This window comes from Bactrocera oleae, chromosome 5 (assembly GCF_042242935.1).
Source record: "Bactrocera oleae isolate idBacOlea1 chromosome 5, idBacOlea1, whole genome shotgun sequence".
In the NCBI taxonomy this organism is placed as follows: domain Eukaryota; kingdom Metazoa; phylum Arthropoda; class Insecta; order Diptera; family Tephritidae; genus Bactrocera; species Bactrocera oleae.
Genome location: NC_091539.1, coordinates 37,937,685 through 37,949,342, shown reverse-complemented (window position 1 = coordinate 37,949,342; position 11,658 = coordinate 37,937,685). Strand labels below are relative to the sequence as shown.

The following is an 11,658-nucleotide window of genomic DNA, read 5'->3' as shown; positions in this document are numbered from 1 at the left end:
AAAAATTTTGCAATGTGTGTATATTAGTTTCCATGCAAATTCTTCCAAACTATAGCAGTTACGAGTAGTTCCGTCTTGCTGAGATTCATTTGAATGTGATTACAATATATTACCCATTCATTATAAATTACTGGCTATGAGTTTTAAAGTCTAACTGTAGACTTTTACATTCAACTTTAAACCATTGTATAGAACTATTTCACTTTTTTAAAAATATTTATTTAGAAATTTTAAAAAATTTTTTTAATATATTTGATTTAAAAGTAAGAGCAAAATAATAAGTTTTTTAGTAGAATGTGCAGGAAAGTTATAAAAACTACATTGTCAATACATAAGACAACTATGTGGTATCGTAATTGGTATTCTTTACAGAAAAAGTCTTTGGTGATTTGAAGTTCCTGTTATAAATTATTATTTTTAATAAACCTTTACTTAAATTTGCGATTAATCAGCTGTTATTTCCAATACGAATTTTTACTATAATGTGGCAGCGTCTAATATTCCACTAACCGATCTATTACAGTGCCATTCTCTACACAAGGTCTGAAAACTGTCTGTTAAATTCGCAGCTGGCGCAAACAAAGTCTACAAAAGCGCGCAAGACGCCAAATTCAGGTTGAAAAACGTAATATAAAGAAAAACCTTAATTTTCTCAATTTTGTAATTAACCCCGTTTATTGTTAGTAAACAATAAAGAGTAACTTCCTGCAAATATATACAAATAACGCTAGCTGATCAGATTACATTTCAATTAGCAGCAATCGAGTTACAGGTACGCAGAGTTGATGATTTGGCCAATATATGTATTTGTTGTATTTGTTGATTAACAATGCCAATGATTTTTCTTTAAATTACAGTGCTGCATTGTGAAATGGAAGCATCTAATGTTTTAAAAGAGTATCTGGAGTTGTTTACTGCAGATTGCAGGCAGTTAAAATTACTAGTTGCACCAAATGCCGCGGTTGATTGGTTCGGACGCACAGTTCGTGGTCCAGCAAAAATACATGATTACTTCAGGTTTGATTTCGAATTCGAAAGTCCTTTACATTTACTTAAATATAAATATTTTTTTGCACAGATTCGAAGTATCCACACAATATGAGCATGCAGATTTTGACAAAGCGGAAGAATGCCAACCAATTGAGCAGCGCCCGTCTCATTGGAAAACGTAATTTTTTACTATAGCCCTAAACCAATTAACACTTCAACATTTCAAAATGTATGCTTTTTAGAAAATCACTGCCAATGGAGGATGCAGACTTCGTTTTGCCAATAAATAAAGTCACTGGTATAACTACGTTGAAAAGTTACGCCGATAGTGACATTGAGGATGATGACTTGGAGATGCGACCGTTGCCAGGCAACCGTACACCAGAGCATCACAGCCGTCACGCATCGCATGTCGGTGAACTAACACCGCCTTCGAGTACAATTAAAATTGAAGATATTAATGCATCTGATTCGGAAAGTGATTTAGATGAGGAGGCATGTGCGTCAGCCCCCAAGCGCCTCAAACGGTCCACTCCAACACCATTCAGCTATTTGCGTCACATGCCGGCGTCTAGCAGTAAAACTACGCACGTCACAAAGCGTCAGTTAACATCAACCCAGTTTGACATGCAAATGTTGGGCGACGATACATCTAGTGATGAAGAGTTGGATGCAGATTTACGCAAAAAGATAGCCACTGAATATACACCATTGAAGTATATAGAAACGATGGGTAAATTGCGAGTTAAACCAAAAATTTTAACTTCCACGGATTCACCACCAACACCATACCGCACAAGCGATTGGGATAGACCTGTGCGTCTACGTATATCATATCGTCGAAATTTGTCCGATCAATCCTTGCAAATTGCTTTGGTTATTTATGAACATCTGCCAAATAATAGCGCTGAGGGGAATCAAGATGTACCATCAACCATGGGAACGCGTCGTCGTAACCTAATGGCACAATTTAATGAAACCGCGCTAAGCGTACCGCCGCAGGCAACACAACAACAAGATGTGCAGGACACTGAAAGCATAGCAGTCACTGAAGTTGGCACAGCAGTACCATTGACGGATGTGGATGAAGAAAGCATCGCCATAAGCGTGGTGCAATTGCGTACACCTACGAAAAATGACCATACACCACCGGCTACGCCCAAACGAAGGCCAAGAGTACCATACACCTTGTCCGGCATGAAGCGAATCACTCCGTCCTCATCGACGACAACACCAAGACGTGGCGCTGCACGCACGCTACGACTGTGATGGGATTGTATCGAAGCAATATCGTAGAAAGATATTTATATTTAGTAAAACTTTAGCGCAATTTATTTTATATTTTTTATATGGTTGGTTGAAAATCAATTGTTCCGAATGTGTCAAAATCAGAGAAGCGTAGCAAGTGCATTTTTTTTATGGTTGGAATGAAATCGATGAAATGCATTTGCTTAAAATTGCCATTTGCCAAAAATATTCATGAAAAAATGATATTGTGTAGTCTGCTGCAAGTTATTAAATTACTTAAAGTATTTTTTCATACTTTTTATAATTTTTTTTTGTAAAATTAGAACGCCTGTGGTGCTTTAAACAAAACATATCTACATAGGTAATTTTTTGTTGTAATTTTTATTGTTTTAAATTTTTTAATTTGAATATTTTTTTAATTTTTATTGTTTTAAATTTTTTAATTTGAATATTTTTTAATTTTTATTTTCTATAATTTTAACTTTTTCTAAATTTTTGATTTTCATTCTAATTTTTTGTTTTAATTTTTATTTCAAATCATTTTTTATTTAATTAATTTAATATATTTTTTAAATATTTAATTTTTTTTTAATTTTTATTTACAATATATCTTATTATTTTTATTTAATATTGTTTTTTTTTTTGTTTTTATATACATATATTTGTACATATATTTTTTATTTCTTTTTTATTTCTATTCTTAAATTCTTATTTTTTTAATTCGTATATATTTCTTTTATAGCAAATGTTCTTGTCACATTCGGAATCCTTTAAAACGCATAAAAATATATACTGCTATTAGGAGTGGAGTTTATGAAAGGTTGTATACAAATTTTACAAAAATGCAATATTTACTGAAATGTTACAAATTTTTTGCAAATTAATTATTGCTGAAATTTCCTAATAAATTAATCATTATATATATTTATTATTTCTTTTTTTTTTGAAAATTTAATCATTTCAAGATAAATAAGTTTTGTAAAATTAAATTTTCCAAGTTCCCAAAAGTTTGAGAATTTGTATTTAAAGTATTGCTGTTATAAATCATAGAAAATTAAGATCTACATTTCACTAATTATATGCATTTTGAATTTGCTATGCCAACTTCAGCCATGAAATTGATTTTTGATGTCCTCCCTTATTCCTAAAAGTACGATGTACATATATATTTGAAAGCTCCTTTATGTAATACTAATTAACTTTAGTTTAAATTATCATACAAGGGTTTTATCATTTTGGCGCTCTTTTTTTCTATATTAGTATATATTTACATATATATATTTCAATATTATTCGTTTGCATATTTTCTACCGTTTTTTGATGGCCATTGGCAACTTTTATAGTGGTCTCATTTATTTGCTCCTAGGTATTTAAATAAATGTTAACTTAATTTACAATAAATTATGCATATGTATATACTTTATAAGTGTTTTAGACAGCCCCTTAATTAAGTCAATTAGCACATTAATTGACTGATTTAAGGGACTCTAAAACGTCGATCACATTGAAGTGAGTTATATTTTTGAATTGCATATTTAGATCTATTACTTTTTGAAATTTGAAGTGGCATAAGTTGTTGTAATGCCGCATTTGAATGCAAATTGTTTTATATCTTACATTACACTAGTAATGTATTAATTATGGTCATTGGTCATGGATTTTGTATTTAGAAAAAGATTAATAAATGTGTTGAGAGGAAAAGTTTGAAGAATTCTTGAAAAGAAAGTGACTCAAAACAATTAAAAAAAGTAGTCAGCATGCTGGAATGGCGCTTTATTCAAAAACGCTGCAAATAATAAATAATTATGAAAACTTTGTTCATATATGTATATACATACATTGTAGTATATGCAAGCTGTAATAATAATGACAAAGTCTACGAAGTGTTGAAATTGCAATATGAAGTCCACTGCATTATCGACTGTAACATTTTCATGAAAATGATTTTTTTTAAAAGCATTTAGAAAAAAAAAATTTTGGAAAAATTATTTTTGACGTCCAGCTTCCTCATTTCATTTGGAGAGCCTATAAAAGTAAATGCATGAAGGTAAATTGAAATGAAATTACTTTTTATTTATAATTTATAAATAATTTATATTATTACTTAGGGCTTTTTAAATACATTTTTAAGTTTCTTAGTTTTTTTTTATATGTTTTTTCTATAAGTACGTACATAAGTTAACGGCCGTTTTCATGATTTACTTTTTTTTTGTAATATAATTAATTCAATAAATATTTGTTTGCGATAGGTATTTGCGAAATTTTGGGATTAGTTACATATTTGTGACGTTCCACACATATTTTACGGCTATACATAAACAGTACTGTGTAAAGCATGTGCAACGGGGTCGCTTAATGATGTAAATTAAAAATTTTTTTTTCTACTATTTTTTCAATTCGATTATTTTGATAATAGCCCATATTTTTTCACGTTCGCTATAGTACTGGCTTTCTGCTGAATAAGAGATACGTTAAGCTATTTTTAAAACATATGAAGATTTCGTACAGCTATTTAGACTTTTTTTTTAAGGCAGCAGTTTCTTCTACTTAACCGATATACCAAAACAATTATTTTAGAAACTGATGCGGTGATCTAAAGCCACTAGTGTATTGCTAAGGGACCCAACCCTTTAAAAAGCGTAAAATAGATTTTCTATCAGTTGAGACACCTTTTAAGGCGTTGAAACTTTATTTAAGGGGAAGACGGTAGAAAGGAAGGTTAATTCGTGCAAAAATATATTTTGTGTATTTTTTGTGACGACACGTAAACTGTCTCTATCTAACCAACTCTCTATTAAAAACCAACGAGACGGCATAATTCGTTATATAATAGGTAACGTGAAAAGGGTTTTTTTGAAATTTACATTTTTAATTTTTTTTTGCAACATTGTTAATCAGTTGTTGAAAAATAAAAATTATTAATAAATTTGAAAATAATTCATCGGCGATAGTGTTCAAAATTTAAAAAACGTGAGTTGTGGGGAAAAGGCTGTAAAGTTTTGAACACTGTTAAAACGTTCATAAGACAGGGAAAAAAATACTGTTAACTTTCATTTAATTTTCTGCAATCAGTATTTCGACACAATATTCTTGAAGTATTATGTATTCATTAAAAAAATATAATAAGACAAAAAAACAAAAATTAAAATAAAAACAAATATTAAACAAAAAAAAATATTAAAAACAAAAAAAAAACCCTTATTCCCCTTAAATGCCCTCCCATGTCAAAAGTAGAAATTTATTATTTTGTCCCAAATTGTAGCAAAATAATTAAAAATGGTGTTATATAAAATATTTAAATATTTACAGTTTTTTGAAAACGAATTTGCAAAACTTAATAAATTTTGTAAATAGTAATACATTTTTTTTTTTAATTATGACATCGCCAGTTGCATATATCTTGTACAGTACTGTATATATATTTATATTTATATTTACACACACGTAACTAATGTAAGTAGGTGGTAAAAACAAACGAGTCGTATAGAGTTAAACTAAAAACTTGCAATTAACAAATACTGAATATTAAATTATTATTTTTTTATTTACACTAAAACATGCATTAAATTCATACTACTGCCTCGCACTCAATGCTTTCTTCCAAACTTTGTTTTTGTTTTCTCCGTTTTTTCTTCTATGTTTTCTGTTTTTTTTAATTTTCTTTATTTTCTTTACTTTCTTTGTTTTCTCCTTTATCGCGATTTTAGACAAAATAACGTGTGCTATCATCCGGTTTCACCTCTACGGGTATGGCTTTGACTATGAAACGCCGGCGATCGAGCAGTGTAGGTGAATTAGAGCTCGCACTTTTAGAGTTGCTGCCATCGTCAGTGATCTGTTTAGAGCGGGAAAAATAAAGCAGAAAAGGTATAAAGCTGGAAATATGAGTTTAACAGAATTTTTAAACGTTTTGAAATATATTAGTTTATTAGTATTGCATATGTATATATGTAAGTATAAAGCGCAATTTGGAAAAAAGGTAACAGAGCAAGTTTAAGCAGATCTCAGACTGTATATTACTGTTATGACGAGTATTAGTAAGCTGTTCGAGTGCCAATTTTTGTGTGCGTTAGCTTATTGTTTATAAACATGTGTTAAGGGAAACGGCTAGTAAGCGAAGCAGGAAGTGTTAAGGTCGCACCAAAGTTTTATGAGATAAAAGTGGGAAGCAAACGACAAAAGGAGAGGAAGCACAAAAAACCACTCAAAAATATACTCACTTATGTTAGCGTAAAAATGCTTTCGTTACTTTCAAGACAAAAATCATTTAAAATGCCTTAAACAAGTAATAATTATTTGTAATATTCATTTAGAATGTGAATCACAAGTGCTAATTAAGTCCATTTATATTATTTGTATGAGTTTATGTAAACATACAAACATGCTACACTCATAGTTTTATGTAACTGTGTATCATAAATTTAATATATAATTGCAATAGTTGCATTATTGTTTACGATTTTTTAATCAAAATCTTGAGTGTTCATTTGTAGTTTTTGTTCTCAATACACAGTGTTGCATTTATTATAGTGTTCAGTTTATTATATATTTTTTAAATATTTTGTTTTCTTTTGGTTTAATTTTTAGTCTGTTTGCTATTTCAACTAATTTTACACCACGTATTCGATCTGGTTTATCTAAAACGAAATTAAGAAAAAAATAAACAAAAACAATAAAAAATATTTTTCTGCATAGTTAAGTGTGTGTGGGTGTGTTAAGGCACATTGTGAAAGATGTGTGTAACGAAGCTTTGTTGATAAATTTTGTTGCTTAAATTAGTTGCATGAAGTGAAGCGTGAATTATACAAAAATGTTTCAAAAATTTTCAAAATTTTTGTTTTGTGTATGTACATAGATTAATTATTATTATTTTTTTTTAATAAAATGCTTTAATTAATTACAAATAAAAATAATTCAATTGATTAAAAAACAAAAATAGTTTAATTAATTTAATTAATTACGAAAAATATTATAATTATTTCAAAAAAAAGTATTGATTATTTTAGTTATTTTTAAATGATTTATATATTTCTATTTAATTATTTTACATGCCAAATGTATTGCGTGGCGTTTAATGTTAGTCACTTCTTTATAAACATTTAATGTGTGTTATATTAGCAACTATGTATGTGTACATTACTTACAAATAATGTGTAAACATTTTAATTAACGTGACACATTTTTAAATTTAAGCTAAGACACATAAATAATACTCAACCTAGTATAAAAAATCTTTAATAATTTTTTATGCGTAATTTTCATACTTTATTCATATTTTTTTTTGTTATTTATTATTCATGTTTATATTTTAAATATGTAAGCCACTAAATATATTTATAAGAAATTGATATATTGATAGAATTGATGATCGAACACCTTAGTTTATGCGCATTTACAATTTTATATAATATTTAATTAAACATTTCATACTAATTTGAAATTAATAAAATAGTTTTTATTAATTAGTAATAATTCAAATACTGAATATTTTATTATAATAATGATTAAATCAATATTTTTGTATTGTGATAAAAAAAAAAAATTATCGTAATTAACATATCACCACTTTTACAATAACTATTTTATAGCTTCGTAATTAAGTAATTACACCACCACCCTATAAAAACTTACATATGTATATAGGTTTTGTAATTTTTGTAATTTACAACTACAGTTAATGCTAACATGTCACCATTTAAGTACATACGTACAATACATAAACTCAACTCCCTTATACCGCTACGCTAACTATATTTACTTTTATGTAACTTATGCATGTAAGTTTTCCAATTCACAATGATAAATGATATCAGGTTCATTTTTAAACCCAGAACATATCTTTATACCCTTTCGAAATATATTTTCCTCTGTCGTTCGTCTTGTTTGGCACATATCATATGAAGAAACCTAGGGTAAGGTCACTGAATCTTAGCAAAAACAAAAGGAAACTTATTTAATGTTCAAAATTTTATTGATCTAAATCGAATCAGTAAAATAAGTAAAAAGTAAAATGTAAGATGTCATTATTAGTAGAACCTGACCTGTCGGAAGCGTTTATATATATATTTATACGCAGAACCGATAAGGATGTAGAATAATACAAATGAAGAAGCTTCGGACTTGTCAGAACACTACACTCCGTACAATAGCAGGATGCCCCTTGGTATCTCCCATAGAACCCTTAAAAAGTTGGTTTTCTTCAGACAGTTTCTACTAGCATGTCTCGCGGATATCATCTTTGCAGTCACCTGCTTGGAGCGAACCCTTCACTGACTGGCGGAGTCAAACCACCACCATAGCAGAAGAAGAGCTCGAGTTGCTCGCAAATCTCGTTCTGAATACTAAATAACTAGTGCTTATCCTGAAGTGACCCCAACATACCAAACCTCTTTCCTGCTTGCAATAAGTTCAAGAATGATTCTAATCAACTCTTTGCCTGCCTTATGAAACCAATTCAAGTATAACCCTTTTCCCAATGGTCCGACTACGTCGAATCAATTTATGAATAAGTAATTGCTGTCCGTTTTGCTTTTAAATAACTTTTTTTTTATATGCATCTTGGGTTTAAAAGCATCAAGTTACTTACAAATGTATATACATACTATACAATATTCCGCGTTGGGTATAAAAATATGAGCTGCAACCGAATTTAACCTTATTACTTGCTCTATTAAATTCCTTATTTGATTATAATTTATGTACAGATAGTGTTTTGTTTTTGATAATTTTATGCAGGCTTTATTGATGAGTACTCACATCGATACAGGCACATTGGCTCTCGTCAAATATTGTGCCGGTCGTACAGGACTGACTGTCGCGGCAGACACAACGGCATTCTGTTTCATCCCAGTATTTGTGTCCTTGCTGAAAATTTAATAAAAATATATCTAAAATTAGAGTTTCAAATATTACTATTTTAAATATTCATCGATTAGACTTTACTTAATATTTTCCATTTTTTTTGCTATTTGCATTTATTTGGCACTATTTTATACTGCCTGGCGATTTACACCAACTTGTATTTAAAAAAACAAAAATTGGGATTCTGTTGTAGAGTCAAAATTGGAGGAGATATTTTTTGAAATATTTTTGTTGATGATTCTTGAGCGTCTAGCGTGGTAATACATTTTCTTATTGTAATTAAATTATTTATTATATTATTATAATTATTTATTATTGTATATTATTATAATTATTTATTTACAAATATTCATAAGAATTTATTATGCCCTTAACAGGGTATATAAGTTAGCCACCCAGAAGGAAACGTCGGAGACTATAAAATACATATATAAAAGATTATCTTGATGAGCTGAGTCGATTTAGTCATATCCGTCTGTCTGTCCATATGCCTACATACATTTGTTGTGAACGAGCCTTATTTGTTTTCTGTTTGGTTGGCATGACATCTGTCAAACATTTTCAATAACCTTATAGTCATTGAACAAAAAACATCCTATGTTTTCATTGTGTTCAAAATGTCAAATTTTGTACCGAAAAGTGATGATTTTCGGAAAGCATTAATTTTTTGTTTCCATTTGAAGAAAAGTGCTGCAGAGTCGCATCGAATGCTTGTTGAGGCATATGGTGATCATGCTCTATCAGAAGCAACATGCAAAAGATGTTTTCGACGGTTCAGAGATAATGATTTTGATGTGAGAAATAAAGAACGTTCCACGTCACAACGTCCACGGCAAACAAAATACAAGCAATATTGGGTGAAATGTTGCACAACAAACAATTTCAGACCGTTTGAAAGCTATGGGAAAAATCCAAAAGTGTGGAAAATGGGTTGCCACATGAATAGAACGAAAGACAAATGGAAAACCGTGTGAAATTTTGCCTCAAAGACACGAAAGAAAATTAGTGTTGCATCGAACTGTCACCGGCGATGAAAAATTGATTTATTTTAAGAATCAACATCGACTGCGAAAGTAGATCGATTCAGTAAGAAGGCAATGCTCTGTGTTTGGTGGGATCAGAAGAGTGTGGTATATCATTAGCTTCTAAAACCTGGTGAAACTCTTAATACTAATCGCTACAGACAACAAATGATCAATTTTAACCATGCATTGATTGAAATACTACCAGAATGGGCCAGAAGACACGACAAAGTAATTTTGTTACACGACAATGCACCTGCACACAAAGCAAAATCGGTTCAGGATACAATGAAAGTATTTGGCTGGGAACTGCTACCCCTTTATACGGTGGGGGCTAGGGGGGGACACCTTCCGAATAACACTTGTTTTCATCGATGGGACACGCATTGGCTGCGCAGCACTTCGAACCTACGCATAAGTTGAAAATTTAGTGTCTGATTGGTTTGCTTCAAAAGACGAACATTTCTATTGGCTGTTATTCACAAATTGCCAAAAAGGTGGTCAAAATGTGTAAAAAGCAATGGTCAATACTTTGAATAAATTTTTTTTACTTTCCCATTCAAAGTTAGTATTTCATTTTCACAAAACAACCGGTACACCGCAGCCGCTATGATGGATATGATGGTTGCAAGTTATATTTTACTGTATATACATATTTACATACTAGGGCTCTTCAAATTTTTTGAATAACCTGATAAGATTATTCGATTAACCTGAACCGACCACTATAGCATATAGCTGCCATACAAACTGAACGATCGGAATCAAATGCTTGTATGGAAAGCTTCTTCATTTGACGAGATTTTTCCTCGAAATCGGGTATGGACTATTGTCTAAGGCAATAGTGTAATCTCAGAAGAAATTGTTCAGATCGGACCTTCTATGCCGTACAAACTGTCAATTCACTACTTCGTACTTGTACTAACCTCTAAACATTTCTGCAACGCATCATCATTTGTACACTCACAGCTGCACTTGTCCGCCCGATATCTCTGATATTGCTTGCAGTCCTGTAAAAATTAGCGCATGTAAGCACAAAATTATTTCTAAAAAAACTACCACCACCACGCTTACAAACACACACTTCCATATATATAGCAATTGCAACAAAGCGAAGCAAGCAAACAACAACTACGAAAAGCAAAGTGAATGCATAAAAGCGACCATACCCGACTACCTACCTCCGCCTTAATGCGACAGTCGCATTTGCATTTCGTGTGCTGTTCCACGACGACAATATCCTTGCCACGAATGCGCATTTGTCTGCCGCTGACCACTTCAAAAGGAAACACCTGAAAGTTGATTGTCTCCGTCTCGACGGGTTGACACGACATCAGCTGTGAGCCACAGCAGCCGCCGCAGCGTTTCACACGCGTACACTTGGGAAAGTAGTCGATTTTTGGATCTTTCGAGGGCTCCAGCGGTATGAGCGGTACAACGGTGCTCTCAGGCATGCAAGCAGCTGGCTTAGCCGTTAGTACATTAGCTGAGTTAGGGGGACGGAAGAAAGGAAAATTATTACTTGGAATTCATAAAT

At 31.1% G+C, this 11,658-nt stretch overlaps 2 protein-coding genes across 8 annotated transcripts in view; one reads left to right on the top strand and one right to left on the bottom strand.

Annotated features, from left to right (window-relative positions):
• The first annotated feature begins 541 nt into the window (after positions 1-541).
• Positions 542-3,939, top strand: LOC106622076 (uncharacterized). Its single transcript, XM_036365680.2, has 6 exons — positions 542-625; positions 685-772; positions 858-1,017; positions 1,079-1,168; positions 1,233-2,599; positions 2,981-3,939. The coding sequence occupies exons 3-5, from the start codon at positions 872-874 to the stop codon at positions 2,257-2,259; spliced, it is 1,263 nt and encodes a 420-aa protein (XP_036221573.2). The 5' UTR covers positions 542-625; positions 685-772; positions 858-871; the 3' UTR covers positions 2,260-2,599; positions 2,981-3,939.
• A 347-nt stretch (positions 3,940-4,286) lies between these two features.
• The window catches only part of Pvf1 (PDGF- and VEGF-related factor 1), a 33,452-nt gene continuing 26,080 nt past the window's right edge, over positions 4,287-11,658 (bottom strand). For 5 of the 7 annotated variants that reach the window (XM_036365688.2, XM_036365682.2, XM_036365681.2 and 2 more), the window contains exons 5-8: positions 11,291-11,607; positions 11,048-11,131; positions 8,995-9,102; positions 4,287-6,073 (exon numbers count right to left, since the gene is read on the bottom strand). In XM_036365688.2, the coding sequence (XP_036221581.2) occupies positions 5,942-6,073; positions 8,995-9,102; positions 11,048-11,131; positions 11,291-11,607 (641 nt within the window). In that variant the 3' untranslated portion in view covers positions 4,287-5,941. Of the gene's footprint in view, positions 6,074-6,458; positions 6,876-8,994; positions 9,103-11,047; positions 11,132-11,290; positions 11,608-11,658 lie in introns of all 7 variants that reach the window. The other 2 variants (XR_004977073.2, XM_036365692.2) reach the window with 2 other exon arrangements.